We start from the raw sequence: 22,429 nt of genomic DNA on the forward strand, positions 1-22,429 counted from the left end.
GGGGTGTGACCTTACTGCAGCTGGTTTAGACCACTCCTGTTGTGGGATTCTTGAATACTTTCATAAAGTCAGCCATGAAGGGAATCTCTAAGGATGGGCCCCTGGTTTGGTGAATGAGTCACATTTACCATTTGGCATGCTGGTGTCCTCAGTCTTGTCTTGGAAGTTTATCGCACAGGCCCTAAAATGGGCCCGTTGCTTTCCAAAATGGGGACGTACACGGGTGGCACGGAATGGGATGGGGCTAAGAACAGCATTTACTGCACACTGGAACGCCGCTGCTGCCACCGGGCCTTCCCATCGTGTCCTACATGCATTCCAGAGGACGTGATTTCTGAGACCTGTAAAGCATTCTCAGAAATCGTGCCCTCTGGAATAGATGTAGGACGTGATTGGAATGCCCAGCGGCAGCGGCGGCGTTCCAGTGTGAGGTAAACTCTGTTCTTAGCCCCATCCCATTCTGTGCATGCCCGTGTGCACCCCCATTTTGGAACGCAACGGTCCCATTTTAGGGCCCGTGCGATAAACTTCTTGGTTCGAGGGACTGGGAAATTCTAGCATTTTAATAGCTTTATGTAAAACTATGGCAAAGCCTTCACTCTGAAAGAGTCTGGCTGAAGTAGAAGTTCACAGTCTGGGATCCCCCTCCTGCCTTTCCCCCATTTCTGAAAGAATGGGGGAGGTGGACTCCTCCACCTTCCCATCCTCATTAGATGAATAGAGCTCTTCTGCCTTCCTTCCCTTGATTGCTTTTCCACTTCTTGCACCAGCCTTGCTAGTGGGCTGCCTGCCAACTTTCCTCACTGCCTCCCACCCTGCTGCAAGTGCTGCGGGCACCATTTTGTTTCTTGCTCCCCTCTCCACATGCCATCCCTATGAAAGTGTGGGCAAAATAGCCCCCTCTCAGAAGGGGGAGTTGTCATTTCTCTCCTATCTGGGGGGGGGGGACAGAGGTGCACTCCCAGCAGCCAATGGGAGGGCCTGCTGCTGGAAAGCAGTTGTTAACACACTCATACCAGCCCTCTCACTGATTATGAAAGCCTCCAGTCAGGTGCAAAGGTCTGTGTGTAGCCTGTTTGGCTGTCTGGCATGGTGGGGAGGGCTGTATGGTTTACTCAGTGCCTCCTCTGAATCATTGGTTGCTGCACTTCCAGATCAGTTCCGGGTTCTGCCTTTGTGGTATTGCTGCATGAGGAAGAGGGGAAGAGAGAAGGAAGAGTCCCTCTCCTCTGCCCTGGCCACCTTCCATTTGGGCTGAGAGCCACATGGGTCTTGGGTCTTCCCAATCCCAGAGGCAGACATGAGGGAGTTGTCTTCCTCTGACATGCTGAGACTTGTCTTCCATGGAGCTTCTTTCTGCCATCCCAATGACTTGCTCTATTTGCCAAGAGAGAGGTAAGTGGAAGGAAGGGACAAATAGATAGGCATTTTTTTCAGGGGGAGGGAAAGTTCAAGAGTTAAAGAGATAGTAATGTAGGAACAAGCAAAGAATAGGTTGAATACGCTATGGAGCAGAGGCAGGAACTAGATTGGGGGATATAGCAAGTTTCTCCCCCTGCTGGTAACTCCCTAGAAGTCTATTTCCAGCCTACTGGAGCAATGAGGAAAGAGCAATCCACATAAGGATGTCTCTGCCTCCATCGCTGGTAAATCTGCACAATAGGATGTTCTGAGCCTTTCAGATTATTTTTTATTCAAGTCAACCCCCTGGTGTGCTACATTAGTATATGCTACACTAATGTTTTATCAAATGTTTATCAAAGAACAATTGTGAGTAGCACGGTGGCCAATGATGCAACTGGATAAGCCAAAAGAATGTTCAGCTGTTGATATGCTCAGAGTGAAAGTATAAAGCTGGACAACACATGTTATAGGGACACAAAATGTAAAAAACAAGAATCAGAGGAAGGTTTATTGTTGTTGTGCCTTCAAGTAGGTGGTTAAAAGAGATATGGTATTTGTTCCATGCAGAAGGCTAGCTAGACATTGAAACTGAGATGACTCAGTACATTGCTAAATGATATCTGGAGAAGAGGAATTTAGTTTTGTTAAGCACTGAGGAATATTTTGGGAGCTGTTGGGAACAGACAAAATTATGGGCTCCATTTGAACAAGAACAGAAGCACAGTGGTTAATATAACAAAATGAAATTGTAGAGAAGGAAAGCACAATCAAAGGGAAATAGGAACAACTACACTATGAGGAAAACGTTACAACATTTGCGACTGTATGCAAATAGATCTCTTAGAACCTTCAAGATTAATTTAGAGTATGGACATTATCACATGTTCTCATGATATTCTCACTAAAGAAAACAGAAACATGCCATTATCATGCATCTTGTCAATTACACAAGGGCTGTTTCTACCAAAGTGAAATAGGAACAACTACACTGTCTAGCTAGCCTTCTGCATGGAACAAATTGTGTTCTGCACTCCTCCTTAACCCTGCCTCTATGTCCTATGCTCTATCCAGTATGCCTTTCGGAGGAGGTTATTTTATTTTTTACTCTTTAACACAATGTGATTAAAGAAAAGAAATAAACAAAAATAAATAAAAGAAACCAGGTTGTTTGGGAATAGTGAGGAGGGGGCAGGAGAAGAGACTGTGATACCATGATTGCCAATCTCACAACTGCTGTTGCAGCCATGTTTTCACATGAGGACTAATAGAAGCAGTATGATTAGGAGCTTACTGATGGGTTTTCCCCATCAATGAAGTCTTAACCTTGCTTAGGAAACACAACAGGTACAGTCTCTGAAGATACCAGCCACAGATGCTGGTGAAAAATCAGGAACAAACTTTTCTAGAACATGGCCACATAGCCCCAAAAACCCACAAAAAACAACAGCTACACATCAGAGCTGGTACTGTGTGATAATTATCACCAAAGGAATTGTTTTACAGCTGTAATTGTGGTTTAAAAGTGGCATGTGATAATCTCCAAAGAAGTTGGCAGCCTAAACTTTCATGGACTAAGGGGGGATACAGACGGGTGGCTCCATGTGCCCTTTTTTGCCCTTCGACGGTGCCACGCCAGCCACACGGCACTGATGCACTCCCTAAAAAGGAGCCACCTAGAGCAACGCCGCGTCATGACAACTCTTCTGGCTAGAACTGTTTGGGTGCGCAGACGTCCATGCATCACAATGCTACGCCCTGTGTGGACGGGGCCATTGCAAGATAGCAATGGTTGAAGAGCTGGGAGAGTATGGACATCCAGCCCTACGGAGCCCTAATGTTGGCCCCAGGCCAGCACAAAGCACCAGTCTGTACTGGGCCTATATCTACTTCATCAGATGCATGTAGTCTATGAAAGCGTAGGGGACCTTGAAACAGTGGTACATGCTCTGGTAACCTCTCGTTTGGATTTCTGTAATGCGCTCTACATGGGGCAACCCTTGTACCAAACTCGGAAGCTGCAACTGGTTCAGAATATGGCAGCAAGACTGGTCACTGGAGCTTCCAGGGCCAGTCATATAACACAGTACTTAAAGATCTACACTGGCTGCCTATTCGCTTCCGGGCGCAATACAAGGTGTTGGTTATTACCTATAAAGCCCTAAATGGCTTGGGCCCAGGGTACTTGGAGGACCGCCTCTCTCCATATAATCCACCCTGCACTCTCAGATCGACCCGGAAGCAACTTTTGAGAGTTCCAGACTCAAAATATGCCACGACAACACAGAGGGCCTTCTCTATCTCGGCCCCAAAGCTCTGGAACTCACTTCCTGGTGAGCTCCGCTCGGCCACCTCTCTTGACCAGTTTAAGAAGGAGTTAAAAACTTACCTGTTTCAACAGGCTTTTCCCTAGCTCTCCCCGATGTAGCCCTCCCCTCTCTTACTGTTCTTGTTGTAGTATTTCGAGCTAGCTAGATTTTGTAATTTGTAATTGCTACTGCAATTTTTAATGTAAAGTTTTTGCTGTTTTTATTATGTTTTATATTGTATTGGTATGCTGTACTGGCATGTGTATGTAACCCGCCTTGATCATTGGAAAGGCGGGCTAGAAATAAATATTTTATTTATTATTATTATTATTAGGCTACCGACTTCTTTCAGTTAGTCTCCAAGGTGCTACAAAATTCCTTAGCATACTGGTCCAGACTAACACAACTATGTCTTTGAACATTTGGAACTGTTTTGCTTCAAAAAAGACAAATAAGTGAGACATAAGAGAGGTGTACTCTGAATGGTGTGAGGAAAGTTGAAGGCATTTTTACTCCTTCTCACATACTGTAATAACAAAAAACTAGAGCAATCCACTGGAACTAAATCGTACACCATTCTGGACAGATAGAAGTAATTCTTCACATAGCACAGAATCCAAGATTTTGCTAACCACAAGATGTAGTAATGGCTGCCATCTTGACTATAAAGAGTGATTAGGCATGGCAAGTACAAGTGTCAATGCAATAACCTTAGTGGTTACTTGTACTGTAACTTCTAGTATTAGAGGCAGTCTGTCTCTCAGCAGCAGTTGGAGTGCAAATAGTCTTGTGCTCACGTCTTAGTTGTAAGCTTCCTGATGCCAGCCGGACTGGCCACTGTGTGAAGACAGTGTTGAACTAGATAAGCTTTTAATCTAATTCCAAAAGGAACAAGACAAACTTTTGGAGGTTAATCAAAAGGCTATCAGTAACAACTAATAGTGATGGCTCTGAACTTTGTGATCCTGTATAAATCACTGGATATCAATAGCAGGACAGAGTTATTGCCCTCATGTCCTCCTTGTGGCTGTCCTGTATCTGCCTGTATACCCACTCTGAGGAAACAGGGTTCTAAGAAGGTAAGCCTTTGTTTGGCTTCCATGGTGTTCCTATACTCTTTGGCACAGCTTTTTCTTATGATTTTTATGATAAGAATACTTAACTGTCTGTTAAGAAAGACCTAAATAACATTGTAAAACCCAGTATTCTATACAGAGCAATAATACCACTTAACAACTATAATGTAAGTAAAAAGATGTTTCAAAATGTTAATATCATGACTTCTCACAAATAACCTACATTAGCAGTTGCATTGTGAGGGAGTTGGCAATTCATCACAAGGGACTAGTTATCATTTTCAAAGCCCATTCTCAGATGCCTTCATGATCTAAGACAGCTAAGCGGGTCAGAATTAGGTTTAAATTTCCAGTGTAGATGTGTCTGTAAGGTTTTGGCAGGCATGCTCAAAACACTCAGACTGGGAAAGATTAAGGCAATTGTTGGATGCAGGGGTGAATTTGCACTTTTAAAAGTGACCAAGTAAACAGGGTTGGGAGACAGTTACCAAGTAAACATATGAATCTGTTTTGCACAAGTCAATCCCTGACTCCCTGTGTTCAAACACAGCCTTGTTTGGCTGGCAAGAACGCTCCCAACATTTTCAAGCAGAGGTTTTTGCTAAACCTGCTACCTCAGAACCTTTTAACTGGATATGCTTGAGACTAAACCTGGGCCATTATGCATGCAGATATATGCTCACCCACTGAGTTACAAAATCCTCCCCTAGTGTACGTGATGGTTCCAGCCAAGAAAAGGGGGGAGGGTGAGTTTTATTTAAGAAGGCAGGCATTGCTGAGCAGGCTGAGAGACTACTGACCTTCTAATAATTGTTATATTGGATTAACTACTTTAAGTTAAAATACATAAAGACCCTAGAATTGCCATTGCTTCTGCATGTTGTCACTTACAGTCACATTATCACGTTGCACCATTGTTCTTCCTTTTGACATCCATCTTGGATCTACACTGAAGCAGTCACATCCCTCCATTCTGCCCCACCACAAGACTTAACAGTGTTCACATCTGTCCTGAGTGGAAGTTAATGGTCTGATGATTCATTGAGCCTGGCCTGGTGAATTTCACCCTCCAGGAACAATTGATCTGATTGAATTCTTTATTTGCAGAAAACACAGAGATAAAGCATTAAGGTTTTGTTGTTGCTATTCAGCAAAAACCACTTTCTTTCCCTTTTTTTGGCACAAAGAAATATCATAGGTGTTACTAAACAAACCATGGATCAGCGACCAGCCTGATGACATGACTCAGACATATCAAAACAAGATTAAAAACAAGGAAATTATTCCACATTCAGCTAACAGTAAAACCTGCTCATAATCAGGAGGAATTAGGTGGGAGGTGACAACACTATTCATAAATTAGACATATATATTTATATATATTTATAGTTACCTCTTACATTGTAAAAGTAAACAGTGCAAAAGTAAAATCCACCAGGTGCCCTTCAGCTTGGAAAACCTGAGGGTTACTTTTTTTCCTTTTATACATTGTTATGTGTGTGTAATTTGTAAACATTGCTACCACAGTTTATTGTTTAGCTCTTGCTCTTAAAGAGACTTATTATCCATATCATGGTCTGAAAGGGGGCACCTTCTTGGTCTTAACTCATTTTTTGGGACCCCCATTCAAGAATTAGTGCAAATTTCAGAGAATTAAGAGGGAAGGGGAAAGTAAGGCAACAGTTACAAATGGCTCGCCTCAGCATAAGAATACGAGCTTCCTAATGTCTGTGTTACCAGAAGGGTAAGAAATCCCTGTCTTCCACAAGGCTAATAGAAAGGTTCTTTAATTCCTTCTCAGAGGACACCAGTTTGTAACCCAGCTGTACCAACACCTGCTGGCATGCATTCTGTGTGAATGCCACAATCTCATAGGAGAGACGGAACCGCCACTTCTCTGCAGTTGCTGCCGAATTTCGGACAGTCCCATACTTGTGCTTGGCTGCAGATCTGTCCCCTCTTGTGTTGTTCTGTATCCATCGTTCCACATTGCTATCCACTGGAATACCCAGGAATTCATACATTTCTTCAGTCTTTTTTAAGGGATTTCTGGCCAAGTCTTCATATCTCACCAGCATGTATTTACCCTTCAGCCAAGGTGGCCGGCTTAGTCCAGTGGAAACTGAGTTCAAAAAGTCCTCACAAACCGTAGTGAGTTGTGTAACATCCAGGTTATAGGGTTTCCTGCCTGTGCCATCCCAGATCCGCCAAAGTCTGTAGGTGTCTCTGAATGTCTCACTCCTAGAAGCCAGAATACCCCTAGGGTCCCTCACCAGTTGTATAATTTTCAGGTTGAGCCTGGGGTCATCCACCAAGGCTCGAAGGTCATTGACCTCTGGCACGCGCACAGTTTTGATAGCAACATGCCCGTGGTCTTTGCAAGACTCAGTGGCCAATGTCAGGTTCAAAGTGCCACATTTTTTCACACAGTCCCCTTCTTCCAGAGGAATATCAATGGGTGTCAAGGTTTCACAAACTGGTGGGGAGCATAGAGCTTTGCTGGCTCCCCTCCGGAACAGCCTGTCTGTTGTATGGTTCACTGGCTGGGGTTTGATGTAGTTTTCCAAGAAGTAGAGATCACAGTCATACAGACTCCTCAACAAATCTCTGCCAGCCCCCAACATGATCCGTCGGTCTGTGGAACCCTTGGTCTGTGTCAACTTTGGGATCAAGGTGTACTGAACATGGTAGAGGGGCTCAAATAAATAGAAGACATCAAAGTGCTGATTAAAAAGCTGCCCAACAAAAGATGAGCCACTTCTGGTAGTGGCCAAGATCAGAACATGTGTCTTCTTGGAAAGGTTGTAAGCAAAAGTGGGGCTTTCATCACATAGTCTATCTCCTGATTCAACTTCCTGATTCAGGCTGCAGTTCACTGGGTTAGGTACAGGGCAACTGTGGAAGGACTTGGTTGTGAAGGTACGGATGGCTGTATACTGGATAGCAATGGAGGCCAAAGCAAGTAGGAGGACAGCCTTCCAAGAACATTGCATGGCTGATCACCTTCATGAAGATTCTTCTTCACAGGTGGCTTTAGTATCTGTAACACAAAAACATCAGTCTTATTGAATATGAGACTCCAGAATGCATATTCTCCAATATAAATGAATTGTAGTGTGTGATTTGAGACAGGGCAGGAATCATCCCCTAGAGCACTGACTTTCACCCATTCATCTCTTTAGCACAAGAAGTTAGTAATTGTATGAATCTGTGCATCCGGATATGAATAACAGTATTAGTCTGCAACCTTAGAATACATTATGCAAGACAGACAAAGGCTATATATATAAATCTTGTGCATTTTAAAATGTCTTCTAGTAAGAAAATATGCAATGTCAGAGATGGATCAGGAAAGGGAGAAATTCGTTTTTCAAGTAATGTTAACACTCAAAGCCAGAAATCCAGTGTGGTGCAGCAGTTGGAATGTCATCAAGACACCACTCTCTGTTTAAATCCTTACCCACAAAGCACAGTGGGAGACCATCCATGTACTCTCAGCCTAATCCAGGGGTGCCCAATTTAAAAGGAGGTAGGGGCCGAAATTAAGGTCTGCTAGGTTCTTCGGGCCGCCAATAGGTTTAGGACAGGGAAATCTAGGACATTTAGGTGACATGTAGGACATTCAAGAAAAATGGAGGACATGACCAAATAAAAGCTGGAAGCATATAAATGTAAATCCATACTTCTTAGCCATGCTCAAAATGGAGGACATTTTGGAGTCCCTCCTCCTGGACAGGAAGGCTGAGATGGGAGACATGTCCAGGAAAAGGAGGGAAAGTCTGGTCATCCCTTCCCTCCCTCCTTCCTTTCTTTCTTTCCCTGCTCCCTCCCTCCCTCCCTCCCTCCCTCCCTCCCTCCCTCCTTTCTTTCTTTCCTTCCTTCCTTAATCCCTCCCTCCTTTCTTTCTTTCCTCCCTTCTTTATTTTTTTGCTTCTTTTTTCCCTCCCTTCCTCCTTTCTTCCTTTCCCTCCCTCCCTCCTTTATTTCCTTCTTCTCTTTCCTCCCTTCCTCCTTTCTTCATTTACCTGCTTCCTCCCTCCCTCCTTTCTTTCTTTTTTCTTTCTTTTCCTCTTCTTACCCTCCCCCTTCTTTCTTTCCTTCTTCACTTCTTCACTTCTTTGATTCTTTCTTTCCTCCCTTCTTTCTTTCCTTTCCTTCCTTCCTTCTTTCTTTCTTTCTTTCTAGAGGAGGAGGAGGAGGAGGAGGAGGAGGAGGAGGAGGAGGAGGAGGAGGGATGGGGAAAGAGATAAGGATGCCCACGCACCACATTGTCCTCCTCCTCCTCTGTCAAGTCATTCGCCTTTGAGCAGCCTGGGGGTTTTGCCAGGTGGGCAGCCTTGCTGACTCGGCAAAAGAGGAGGAGGACAACTCGCTGGGCAGGTGTCTCTTTCCCCCATTGCTGGGCGGGCAGCCTTGTGAGGAGGAGGAGGGGGGAGGATGGGGGTAAGAGACAAGACAACCTGCCCACCGCATTGTCCTCTTCTGCCAAGTCATTCATCTTTGAGCGGCAAGGCTGCCTGCCCAGTAAAAAACACCAGGCCACTCGAATGACACGGCAGAGGACAACCCAGTGGGTGGGCTGCCTTGTCTCTTTCCCCCCTCCACCTCCTCTGTTGAATCGCTCACCTTTGAGCAGCCTAGGGGCTTTGCCAGGCGGGCAGCCTTGCAAGGACGAGGATCCCGAATCCCAGGCTGCTCGCCAAAAGCGTGGTGGCCTCCTCCTCCTTCTCCACTCCCATCCCCACCCCAGTGAAGACCCTGGGCCCCTTATCTTAATGAGCTAAACCCCTGCCCTCTCTCGCTCTTTTGCTCTCTCACTCCCTGCTCTCTCTCTACCCTCCCGGCTCTACTCTACCGCTTGCCCTACAAAAAGCTCCTCCCTCTGGGCCTCATTCCCTCTGGGGTTAGAGAAGCTGTAAGCCTGCCCCCAGCAAAAGCTCTCCTGGGAAGTCTGGTGGAAGAGTCCATTGCTCCCATCCTCCAAAGCCCTGTGTGATCAGGGAGGACTCTGGGAACCGGGACATCCTCCTCCTCCTGATTATTTGGCCCCGGGCCTCCAGAAATCCTTTGGCGGGCTGCATGCGGCCCCTGGGCCACAAGTTGTGTACCCCTGGTCTAACCTATCACAGAGGACTAAGAATAAGATATACTAACACTTCCACTACTCCAACTATGTGCTTCTTTGTGTGTTGGCTACACCTGCATAGTGCAATGGGAAGTATGAGTGAAATTATTTTGGGTGTAGAAATCCTCCCCAGTAGTCACTGAAAATCAATTTGATCTCATCTGGTGTTTAAGCACTGAGTTGACTCCACCGACAACTTCACAGGGATTTCCCCCCTTATCATGGCTATGAAAACCAGAAACAATGGATGGAATTTAAGAGTACAGAGCAACTTTCAATTCATCAGTGTACTCCACTAAAGAAAAGAAAACATAATTTTGGCTGTGAAGTCGAATCTAGCAGACACTAATCCTCTTTTGCAGACCCTCCCACCCTGAGGCCTGCCACCAGCAACAGAACAATACACATGTAAATCACTCCTGCCTTTCCAGGTCACACAATATATATACCCAACTCTCCAGGCAAGCATTCTCTGAAGATGCCAGCCACAGATGCTGGCAAAATGTCAGAAACCAACTCTTCTAGAACATGGCCACAAAGCCCGAAAAACCCACAAAAAAAAACTGTATAATTTTGGCTCATTTCCCTCGTACAATCTCTGGCAAAACTATGAGCTTCTTGAATACTGTTTTAAAATATGATGATTCTGTGGAAGAGAAGTCATTAGCTGTGTACAAGCTATTTATCTCAAATGCAGAAGTATATTCTAGAATATAGAAATACATTAGAAATACACATTTCTTGTGTATTTCTATATTCTAGAAATACACATTTGGAGAACATGCTTATCAGAGGAGCTGGACACAACAAAGGTGGTGTGGGCAGGCACAGACACAAACTATCAAAGGACTCCCAGATAAGGTACAACAGGAACTCTCAAGGAATGAGCTATAAATGTCTCTGAGTGGTGAATGATCCCAGGATGACACATAACCCAGATAAATACAACTTCTTATCCATCTAGCAAACATGGAAGGAGAGATACTATAACTCTGAAAAAACTGCCTATCATGATTCAAACTTCCTAGGGTTTGTGGGGGAAAATAGGTGCCTAAAGCTTTCTTAATATTCAGCTTGTGCTATTCTTTATCCTTCTATGAGGGGTCAGGGCAGAAAGAGGGCCTTTAAAACATAAAGCTAGCATGGAAATAACTAATATTTTATGGAGATACAGGTAGCATATGGAAAATAGTTCCCATTTAATAGGAACTATCAAGCTGCTATTCAGCATTTTAAGTACTTGTGCCAACCCTTAAAATATTCCCTGTATCCACAACCCAACACTGACTGAAAATCTTCACTCTGGGGATTGGTTTGAAGATTTAAGGTGCTAATCTGCATGGACAGCCTTTTTGTGAATCATGACCAGAAAAAGCTAAACCATGTGGTTGTGGCAGGTAAGGTAAATATGCTACCTAACTCTTAGGCCATGTCCTCCTGGCTTACTGTTGGGGCTTCCAGATCTGTGGGGTGGATGAGCTGTTCACACCACCAGCACCCACAATAGGCCTACACCAGCAGCATGTCCGCACACTCCCGATCCTCATCCTGGCCTATTAAAATGCAGTATGTGCCAGAGAAACTGCATACACTTGAAAGTGACAGTGCTATGGAATAAGTTGGAATTTCCAGTCAGGAAGAGGTCAGTGGCTCACTTGGTCCAGGGCATCTCCTCCTGACCACTTCTGCCTGACCATGTTCTTTCCCGCTGTTCCCACACTAGCGCACAGTCCTCACCCTCAGGTGAGTCAACCTGACTCAAAGCAAATGACGTCTTTTTGTACTACAGAGAATTTCCCTGGACTATGGATTGGACCTCTGTTTTGACTGTTTTTGGCCCCATGTGTCACCTAAACCAGGTTAGTGTGAGAATGAGACAGGAAGGTTTCTTTTCCTCTGTGCAGACATGGCATTAAAATCTTGATATAATCCTTGAAATCCCAGAACTTAGTTGTCTTCTGTATCAGCTAAGATCTATTTTTAGCTATGCTTAATCAGGCCCTCTATGGTAATCACTGAGGTAGGAATTAGGGGGAAATGGTGGCATCACATTTTTCTCTTTCATGAGTATCCTTCTGCTTAGTCTGATTGGAAAGAGATCCCAGTAGTCAAATGAAGTCAAGTGTTTTCCAGGTCCTTACTCTGTTTGCTCTCCAGTTTCCAAGTGAGGAGCCTCTGCTCCTTTATGTATGTTGCCTAGGACAGCAATCAAGAAGCCAGACAGCATTGACAATTGGAAGGGATTATGGGAGTTGTAGTCTAAAACAGCTATAGGGCCAAGGGCCACTCCATCCTTGTTCCTAATAGGAATTCTCAAAAAGTCATGTCGTTCCAGATGCCAGCTTCATAAACCTGCACCACCTTTCGAACTAGGCCCCAGGTACTAATCCAGGGGTTAATTAGCTGTTGGTTAATTAGCTGGAGTGCCACCTGACTCTTTTCAAAGGGGATACCAGCTGGCTGCTTGAATTGGCAGGCCAGCTATCAAAGGAAGTAATGCCAGTGGGATTGCTTCTTTGAAAGAACCACTTTCGGACTGTGGTGAAGGTGAAAACCAGTTTTCTTGTTTGGGAGGGAAGAGTTTGCTGTCGTTGATGTTTGCTGAAAACAAAGTGCCCTGCTGGCAAAAAATAAAATTATAAAATAAAAATAAAAACACAAGAAAACCCACAGAAAAAAACAGAAAAATCTGTCATTTGGAGAACATGGGAAGGGAAGCAGCTCAATGAGTAACCATTACAACAATGATAGGAACAAGAAGATACAGAGTAGAGTGACACTACTATCACCATGGGAAAGGGAAGAGCCACAGGATATTGGTTTCCCCCAGACCATCCCCCACTTCAGGTAGCCTAGATAGCCTTGACAATGGGCTCCCTGGGCTGAAAATGTTTCTCCTTGATACCAGGATAAATGGGGGAGGGGATTCCAGGACCTGATCCTAGATGAGCATGCAGACCTGGCTGGATGAAGTTTGGAAAGAGAAATCTCTTCCAGCTGTGTCCACCTAGGTTGTCTGGCGGGCAGGGAGGAGAAGTTGGCCTAACATGAATCCATCTCTTTTACCAGAAGCCCCATCCCAGTCTACTGGATTTGAATGTGTGTGTTTGAAGATGGGTGACTAGGACAGAATAGGAGTTCTGTTGGTGTACCACCCCACTGCTTATCAGTCTCCCATCCTCAGATGGCTGAGTTGGGTTTGGTGATTATGTTAGAGTCCCTGCTCCCTGACGTACTGAACTGGGGGACTTCAACATCTATGTTGAACAGCTTAGGATTTAATGTCTTCCATGGCTCAGCCATGTAGACCGATTGGGAGACCTTGGGGAAGTCACACTCTCTCAGCCTCGGAGAATGGCCATGGCAAAACCACTCTGAAGGAACTTGCCAAGAAAACCCTGTGATAGGTTCAAGTCAGAAGTGACTTGAAGGCACACAACAACAACAACAACAACAACAACGGTGTTTGGCAGAGGAGGGTTTTTGGAGTCAGCCGGAAGAGGAGGCCCTTGAAGCTTTGTTATTATTATTGTTGTTGTGTGCTTCCATAAAATGCGGTTGGTTTGATTTTTTTTACAACTCTATGGTTCTATAAGTCTTTTTGTTTGTTTGTTTACTTATTTCATAATAAAAAGATAAAACATTTTTATGCTGCCAGGCCTTTGCATATTGACATGGATGCTATTTTGTTTTTGTTTTCAAGAGTTTAATTTTTTAAAAATTTTAATAATGTAATGTTTTTAATTGTTTGAATTGTTTGTATTTTCAATGTTTGATAGTGTTTTAACTTGGACTGTTTTAGATTTGTTAGCCGCCTTGAGTCCCTGTACTGGGAGGAAGACAGAATATAAACAAACACAATAATAATACGGAAAACATGCTGGGGTAGCTGTGTTGGCCATTTAACAAATACAAACAAAAATCCATCAGTGATATCTTTATTGGCAAGCTGAAATACACAATGTACAAGTATTTGCAGCAAGTATATTGTGCATTTTGGTTGTTCAATAAAGGTATCACAGATGGATTTTAATAATAATAATAATAATAATAATAGTAATAGTAATAGTAATAGTAATAGTAATAATAATGAGGTGACCATCAGGTGAACCTATCACAGGGCTTTTCATGGCAAGTTTCTTCAGAAGAGGTTTACCATTGCCATCCTGAGGCTGAGAGGATGGAAAAATGAAATGCACAGATATAGGATGGGGGAAACCTGGCTGAACAAGACTACATGTGAAAGGAATCTAGGAGTCCAAGTAGACCATAAGTTGAACATGAGTCAACAGTGCAATGTGGCAGCTAACAAGGCTAATATGATTCTAGGCTGCATCAATAGAAGTATAGTGTCTAGATCAAAGGAAGTAATAGTGCCACTATATTCTGCTTTGGTCAGGCCCCACCTGGAATACCAAGTCCAGTTCTGGGCACCACAATTCAAAAAGGACATTGAGAAACTGGAGCGTGTCCAAAGGAGGGCAACTAAAATAGTGAAGGGTATGGAAACCATGTCCTATGAGGAACGACCTAGGGAGCTGGGGATGTTTAGCCTGGAGAAGAGAAGGTTAAGAGGTGATATGATAGCCCTGTTTAAATAATTGAAGGGATGTCATACTGAGGAGGGAGCAAGCTTGTTTTCTGTTGCTCCAGAGACTAGGACCCGGAGCAATGGATGCAAGCTACAGGAAAAGAGATTCCACCTCAACATTAGGAGGAACTTTCTGACAGTAAGGGTGTTCGACAATGGAACTAACTCCCTCAGAATGTAGTGGAGTCTCCTTCCTTAGAGGACTTCAAACAGAGGCTGGATGGCCATCTGTCGGGGGTGCTTTGATTGTGATTTCCTGCATGGCAGGGGGTTGGACTGGATGGCCCTTGCGGTTTCTTCCAACTCTATGATTCTATGATGACTGTGGATCTGTCCCAATATCTGGGCAACCCACATCACCGAACAAATTCTGGACCTGGTTTTCTGTGTTGGAAGGGGAGATGGAGTTCTGGGTGTAGATGAACTCTCTATAGTTCTGTTGTCATGGACAGATACCTACCTCATAAGGTTTAGACTCACTGAGACTTGAGGTCTCATTAAGATGGTCCATCCTCAGGAGGCTTATGCATTTGAATGGAATTCAATATCACTTGGAGAGCTTCCTGTTGCTTTAGCAAGTGATCCTATTGTGCCTGATTTCTGGAATAGGGACCTAGCCAGGGCAGTGAATATGTTTGCTCCTAAGTGTCTCCTCCCACATTGTGAAACCAAGCAAGTCTCCTGGTTTATTAATGAGCTGGTAATGATAAAAACAACTGGAATAGAGACTAAAGTGTGAATGGTGAAAATTCAGAGCACAGAAAATATGAGCTACAGCTCACTAGGAAACCTACCCTATAGTGGCTTCAAAAGAAATCATATTTCTCTACACAGTATTGTGTAGTAGAGCTGCCTCTAGTGGTTATGGGTCTTTTATACTTTTGCACCATGAGAAAAAAATACAGACTACTTGACAACTCACTGTGAAGAATTTTCAGGACACTGTGCAGATAAAATCAATCAGATCTGCTCTGACTTAAGATGCTATAATTCAAAGTTATAGCTGCATTACTCTGTAGAATCAGTATACAGAGATCTTTAGCACCTTTGAGACTAAATGAAAGAAAGAAGTTGGCAGCATGAGTTTCATAGATTTAAGTCTACTTCCTCCAACGCTATAGTTGATAGAATTCCAGTGGATGCAACTTTGGCTCCTGCCTGTCTTGTATTCTTGGATACATTTCAATTTGTGTCACCCATAGATGTGGATAAGATTCTTGGAGAAATTAGAGCCACCACATATGTACTGGACACTTGCACTTCCTGGCTTTTAAACATAGCCAGCAGGGAACTGGCTGAGTGGGTAAGGGGAGTAGTGCAGTTTTCTAGCCTGTCTAAAAGAGGATACAATGAGGCTGTTACCAGAAAAAAGAGCCCTCCCTGAACTCCACCATATTAGAGAATTACAGGCCAGTCTCAAATATTCATCTCTTGGCAAGGTTCTAGAATAGGGGTTGGCAAAGTGTGGCCAGTGGGCCACAAGAGACCCAACAAACCCAAAAGTGCACCCTCCCCCCGGCCTCTGGATTCCCCGCCCCCAGCAAAGTGGAGAGAGACTCTGAATACTTTAAGCAGCTAATAACACACATCATACCTTGACACAGACAAGCTTTGGCTTACTGAAGCAATCAAATTTTATGCAGTTGCCTTCCTCCTTTCAACTCTCTCACCCATTGCAGTCCCAATTTAAAAATCTCATTCTTCCAAATGCTCCCACCCTTCCTTCCATCAACCTTACTTCAGTTCTGGTTTAAAATCTTGCAAATCCTCCCACCCACTCCTTCTATTCACTTCACTCACTCCAGTCCCAGATTAAAATCTCATTCCTTGTTTTCAAATGCCCCCATCTTCTACTTCCATTCACCTCATTCATTCCAGTCCTGTCTTAAAATCTTTCCTTGCTTGCAAATGCTCCCATTGCCTCCTTCTATCCCCTCACTCTGTCCAGTATAGGCTTAAAATTAATTACGCTATAAAAACTGCTGGATTTATTTTTCTCACACATACACACAAACACACACATTTTGAAAAGATATAGCCCCTGAGTAGTTCCATGATGGAGAGCCAGAGTGGTGTAGTGGTTTGTGTGTTGGGCTTTAATTCTGGAAATCAGAGTTTGAATCCTGGCCCAGCCATGTAAATCCACAAATGACCTTGTGCAAGTCACACTCTCTCATACTCAGAAGATGGCAAGGAAGAAACCTGCCAAAGAAAAACCCTAATCGGATTGCCTTAGGGTTGCTATAAGTAAATAATTATTATTATTATTATTATTATTATTATTATTATTATTAACCTTTATTTATAAAGTGCTGTAAATCTACACAGCGCTGTACATACAATCTTTTAATTAGACAGTTCCTTGCCCTCAGGCTTACAATCTAAAAAGACATGACACAAAAGGAGAAAGGAGTGGTGGTGGGAAAGGGGATGAGGTCCAGCAGTAAAAAAAATCTCGACTTGAAGGCACACAGAAAAAGTTCCAGATTCATGAATGTGGCCCCAAACTCCACTGCAGCTTCCCCCCCCCCCCCCAATTCGAGAGCCTGTGGTAGCATAGAATCATAGAATCATAGAGTTGGAAGAGACCGCAAGGACCATCCAGTCCAACCCCCTGCCATGCAGGAAATCCAAATCAAAGCATCCCCGACAGATGGCCATCCAGCCTCTGTTTAAAGACCTCCAAGGAGGGAGATTCCACTACACTCCGAGGTCCAAGCATCCCAGGTCCAAGTATGCTTGAACAAAACATATTATCTGAATCCATTTTAGGCCTGGCTATGAGATAGATATAGCTTTGGTCACCTTGAGAACTGGACACAAGGGGAGTGTGTCCCTGCTAGTTCTGCTGGACCTCTCTGTAGCTTTTGATATCATCAACCATTGTATCCTTCTTAGCTGCATCTCAAGGGTGGGATTTGGGGGCACCATTTCACAGTGGTTTTAGACCTTCTTAGAGGAGTGAATGCAGGTGGTGGTGCTGAGGGACTGCTATTTGACACCATGTCTGGTGACCCATGGTATCTCTCAGATCTTGCATCTGTTCTCCTATGTTGTTTAACATCTAAATGAAACTGCTGGGAAAGGCTATCTGAAATTTGGGGGTTCAGCATTACCAATAAACTGAAGACATGGAACTCTCTCTCCTCTGTATCTCATTCCGAAGATGCTGTTTTGGTACTAAACTAGTATCTGCTGTTAGTAATGTACTTCATGAGGACAAACAAAATAAAGCTTAATCTAAACAAGACAGAGGTTCTCCAATGAGATTGGTGGAATCGTTTTTTATTTCTTCCCAAGCCAATTTTATGAGCCTCTGTCTGAAGTGCCAAGCAGAGTTGCCCTAGGCTTAGTTTTCATTAGCCAACTTGGCCCTGGACACATTTTTCCCCACTGTGGTAAACTTTTCTTCAATTACCCCAAAGCTCTGGTTTGTTTTTGTGTTAGGACTTCAGGGGGTAAAATCATTAGCATTTATATTTGGAAAAAATGCAGGATTGTTGATTCAGTTTTTGTCCTGAATATGTTTCCTGACATAAATTTTCCTCCTCCATTATCTCCACAGAACTGGCACCATACCAAAGGAGGCACATATAACAGCTTGTGTTCATCAATACATATGTATGCTTTTTTATCTGTTTCTGTCTTAAGCTTACAGTTAACAGACAACAGATGTGCCTGGATACCTCCCACAACTATTACATTATTACCCAGGTAACTAGCTATCAACCATGAGTGAGATTTCCTGTTCTCAGCAGCTTCAGGAACACAATATAGAACTCTTCCTCTTAGTATGGCCTTGATACACATGGAAGCTATCTCAGTATGAAATGCCACTGTTATTTCAAAGAGCTTAAGCCAGCATGCTTAGCCATCAACATACAGTGGGACCTCGGTATCTGTACAGGGTGCTGCCATTTTGACATACGGAAGACATGCTAGGGTTGCAGGGCGTCTGTAAGAGATGCCCTGAGGCAACCCTAGCACATGTTCATGACGTGCTATGGCGTTGGTCTGTACCAGGCCCTAATTGCTGCAGTCTTTTGTGTTTCCTTTTTTGTGGATGAGGATGTATATTGATCATTTCCCATTTTTGGCCATCATTTGTTTTCTATATCTGTTGGCATATATTGATTAATATTGGTGTTGACTTTCAGTCTGGATTTTGGTATTTCCATTGGAATACCATCTGATCCAGATTATTTATTTTTCTTCATTTCTCTTATTGCAGCTTCTGCTTCACTTTTTAGAGTTTGGGATTCATCTTCATATTGATCTTCGTTCCATGCATCCTTTATTTTTTCATCTATTCATCTTTGTGTATGGCCTCCAGCATCTTTTTATTCCTTCCTGGTCTCAGATTATGTTGTTTTTATTGTCAGAGAGTTTCCTGGTTCTTGGTTTGAATTTCCCTTTGATTTCCTGGATCTCGTGGAAGAAACCTCTAGTTGCTTTTTTGTTGTTGTTGTTTTCTTCTATTTTTTGCATTGGTCATTGTAGTAGTTGTCTTTGTCTTTTTGCACTAGTTGTTATACTGTTACATTTATGATTCTGAGATTATTCTTGACTCCCTTTTGTTTTACTTCTTTCCTTTCTTTTACTGCCTGACAGTGATAAGGAATTTGTACTCAGGACACGAGGCTACTCTCAGAAGAGGATAGAAGTATTCTTCTGTCAACAACATTCTGCCGGACTGAAGGAAAACTTGCCTCTTCGAAGAGAACAGAACAGGGAGAAACAGAATGGTTCCTGATTGGCAAGGGATCAGGCAAGGCTGCATCATTTCACCCTGTTCAACATATATGCAGAAAATATTATATCAAAAGTAGGCTTGGACACAGAAGGGGAAAGTGCAAAAATAGGAGGGTAGAAGGAACATCAACAATCTAAGATACACAGATGACACCATACTACTAGCAGAAAACATCACAGACCTAGAGCAGCTACTGAGGAAAGTCAAGGAAGAAAATGCAAAATCAGGCTTACTGTTGAACATAAAGAAAACAAAAATAATGACCATGGAAGATATCCATAAATTCAATCTAGACAATGAGGAAATAGAAATAGTAAAAAAAGAAAGTCCTTGTACATTGGATCAAACCATTGATCAGAATCGGGACTGAAATCAGGAGAAGACTTGGAATGGGGAGGGCATCTATGAAAGAACTAGAAAAGGTCCTCAAGGGCAAAGACATAAGAACTAAGCACAAAAGTCAAAATGATACAAGCAATTGTGTTCCCCATTGCCATGTTATGGATGTGAGAGTTGGACAATAAAGAAAAAAGATAAAAGAAAATAAACTCATTCAACATGCGGTGCTGGAGGAATGTGCTGAGAATACTGTGGACAGCCAAAAAGATAAACAAATGGGTCATAGAACAGATAAGGCTTGAGAGCTCCCTGGAAGGCAAGATGACTTAACTGAGACCTTCATACTTTGGCCACAAAATGATAAGACATGGTTCATTAGGAAAGACCATAATGCTAGGAAAGGTGGAAGGAAAAAGAAAGAGAGGAAAACCACAAACTAGGTGGATAGACTCCATCAAGGAGAACATGGACATGAATCTTCAAGAACTAGGAACAGTGGTAGAGGACAGGAAGTACTGGAGATGTCACATCCACAGGGCAGACATGAGTTGAGATCAACTAGAGGGCAATTAACAACAACAACAACAACGCGATAGTATATTCTGACACACCCTTTTGACCATTCAGTGAATGAGGAGTGGCAACCCAATGCTGTTTCTTATCATTTGGGGCTATATAACAATATGCAAACACTTTATCTGCAGAAATGCTTTGTGGATTGCATTTTTAAATTAAAATTTTGTATGGACATGACAGAACACATGTTTGCAAATACAGGTATTATGCATTACATCAGCTAGAAACTAGGATCAGCAGCAGTACCACCGAGAATTGTATGATTGGTGGCAAACAGATTTGCAACTACATAATATATGAAGTCGCCCTAAGAGAAAATACCAAGCAAGTGGTGTGGAGTGGGACATCTGTGTCCCACTTCCAAAGCAAAGAGAATGTTTTTGCTGCTACAGTGAGAAATGGCTGTTTACACATCAGTAACAGCTAAAGCTCACAGGGCCGGGCTGTTGAGGTTTAGAGGTTGAACATAAAATGCTGACAGCAAATGCCAGGCAAATCCCAGATTAATTTATCCAAATATTTTTAAACTGCCTCTGCTGCAAGTTGGCCCCCTAAGATTGCTCTCCTTGGCCAGTTGTTTTCCGTGTGCTCTCTCTCATATAGAAAGCTTGTTCCGCCCCCTCTAAAAGCTCCCTGCACAGTCTTTGATCCATAATAGTAGCTCTGAGTAGTGCCTAAACACCTAAACATTTTGTTTCACTGGTGTAATTCGCATGCATGCAAATCTTATGTGACCTTAAGAGGCTTTCCCTTCACCCCCTTGCTGCCCATTAAGTCCCAACAGCACCTATTCCTGATGGCAGAACAAGAACTGCAGCTGACAGACAACAAGGCAAGGGGGATTTTTCTGAAGCTGACAACATCTCTGCACACGGTGCAGCTTCAGTAAACTGCAATGGATGAGGATATGTTAGTATGCAGGGCCTGTTCAACCTCAAAGCTCCTGTGGCTTTAGCATATTAAAATTCCTGACGGGGCTGGGAAAGCACAAAGTTCCTGGTGATTTCTCCCAAGAGAGGACTCTGCTGTTGGCAAACTGTAGCATGGTGTGGTGGGGAGAAGGGAAAATAGGTTGCAGGTTTCATCTGTGCCAGTTATATAAGGATAGGGCAGGGCAGCTTTTTGTGGGCCTAGAGGCTGGTTTGAAGCACTCGTGTTTTTGTTTATCAGGCTTTCGTTCCAGTTCCAATGTCTATTGAGGGAAACAGTTATTTTCTTCCTAGAAGAATGTACAAATAAGACAATGCAAGACAAGGAGCAGATGTGGCCACGAAGTACAATTACAGGTTTCAACCAGACTAACCAGACAAATATGGGCACCATAGGTTAAAGGGCATTTTAGAAATTACATTGCAAAGACATGCCCATGACAGGTTGTCTTGTAGACTACCCAAACAGAAGTTTAGAAACTGAATTGATATGTTGTTATCAATATACAGATAATGTTCTCAAAGAGATACATGTAAGCTTCTCTTCCCATAAGGAGCTTACAATCTAAAATGTCTACACATAGCATGAAGGGGGCAAAGAGAAGGTATATAGGCACTATAAAGATTGCAACAAGCTAGGTAAAAAAAAATCAGGATTTTTTAAAATAATAGTTTTTAAATATAAAGAAGATTTTTAAACACTTCCAGTTCTATCAACTTCAGTCCATTTAAAAATAGCCTTGTTTAAAACCCCAACACCATGCAAATGTATTAAAAGTCTACACATAATGTATTAAAACAGAACCATTACATTCTATTAAAGCACATTTTATTATGTAAAAACTAAAAATGGAAAAAGGGCCAGTGTGGTGTAGTGGTCTGAGCAGTAGCCTATGACTCTGAAGATCAGGGTTTGAATCCCCATTCAGCCATGGACCCACTAGGTGACCTTCGCAAATCACACTCTCTCAGTCTCTGAAAAACTCTTGCCAACAACACTCCAATATAGGTTAGCCCCAGGGTCACTATAAGTCAGAAATGAGTTGAAGGCACACAACAACAATGTATACAGTGCGCCCTCGCCTTACGTGGGGATCTATTCTGAACCCCCCCCCCACACACACACACACACATGCATAAAGCAAATTCCACATAAGAACAAGCCCCATTTGTTTGAATGGAGTGTGTCCCTGCAGCGCACACCTCATTCACCATATTAGGGCTCGCCATACACATGAGCTCAAGTCCATGTATGGCGAGCCTGCATATGGTGCAGGCGTGCTGTATTTACTATTGTTCAGTTCACACGTAGACTGGCAAACTATGGCCT

At 43.2% G+C, this 22,429-nt stretch overlaps 1 protein-coding gene across 1 annotated transcript in view; it reads right to left on the reverse strand.

Moving 5' to 3' along the window:
* Window positions 1-4,356: 4,356 nt before the first annotated feature.
* LOC149314629 (carbohydrate sulfotransferase 1-like) overlaps window positions 4,357-22,429 on the reverse strand; it is a 37,094-nt gene continuing 19,021 nt past the window's right edge. The window contains exon 2 of the mRNA XM_089521504.1: window positions 4,357-7,826. Within this exon, the coding sequence (XP_089377630.1) occupies window positions 6,520-7,779 (1,260 nt within the window). The 5' untranslated portion in view covers window positions 7,780-7,826 and the 3' untranslated portion in view covers window positions 4,357-6,519. The remainder of the gene's footprint in view (window positions 7,827-22,429) is intronic.

Source organism: Sceloporus occidentalis, unplaced genomic scaffold, assembly GCF_023333645.1.
Source record: "Sceloporus occidentalis isolate IW3139 unplaced genomic scaffold, rSceOcc1.0.p SCAF_4, whole genome shotgun sequence".
Lineage (NCBI taxonomy): Eukaryota > Metazoa > Chordata > Lepidosauria > Squamata > Phrynosomatidae > Sceloporus > Sceloporus occidentalis.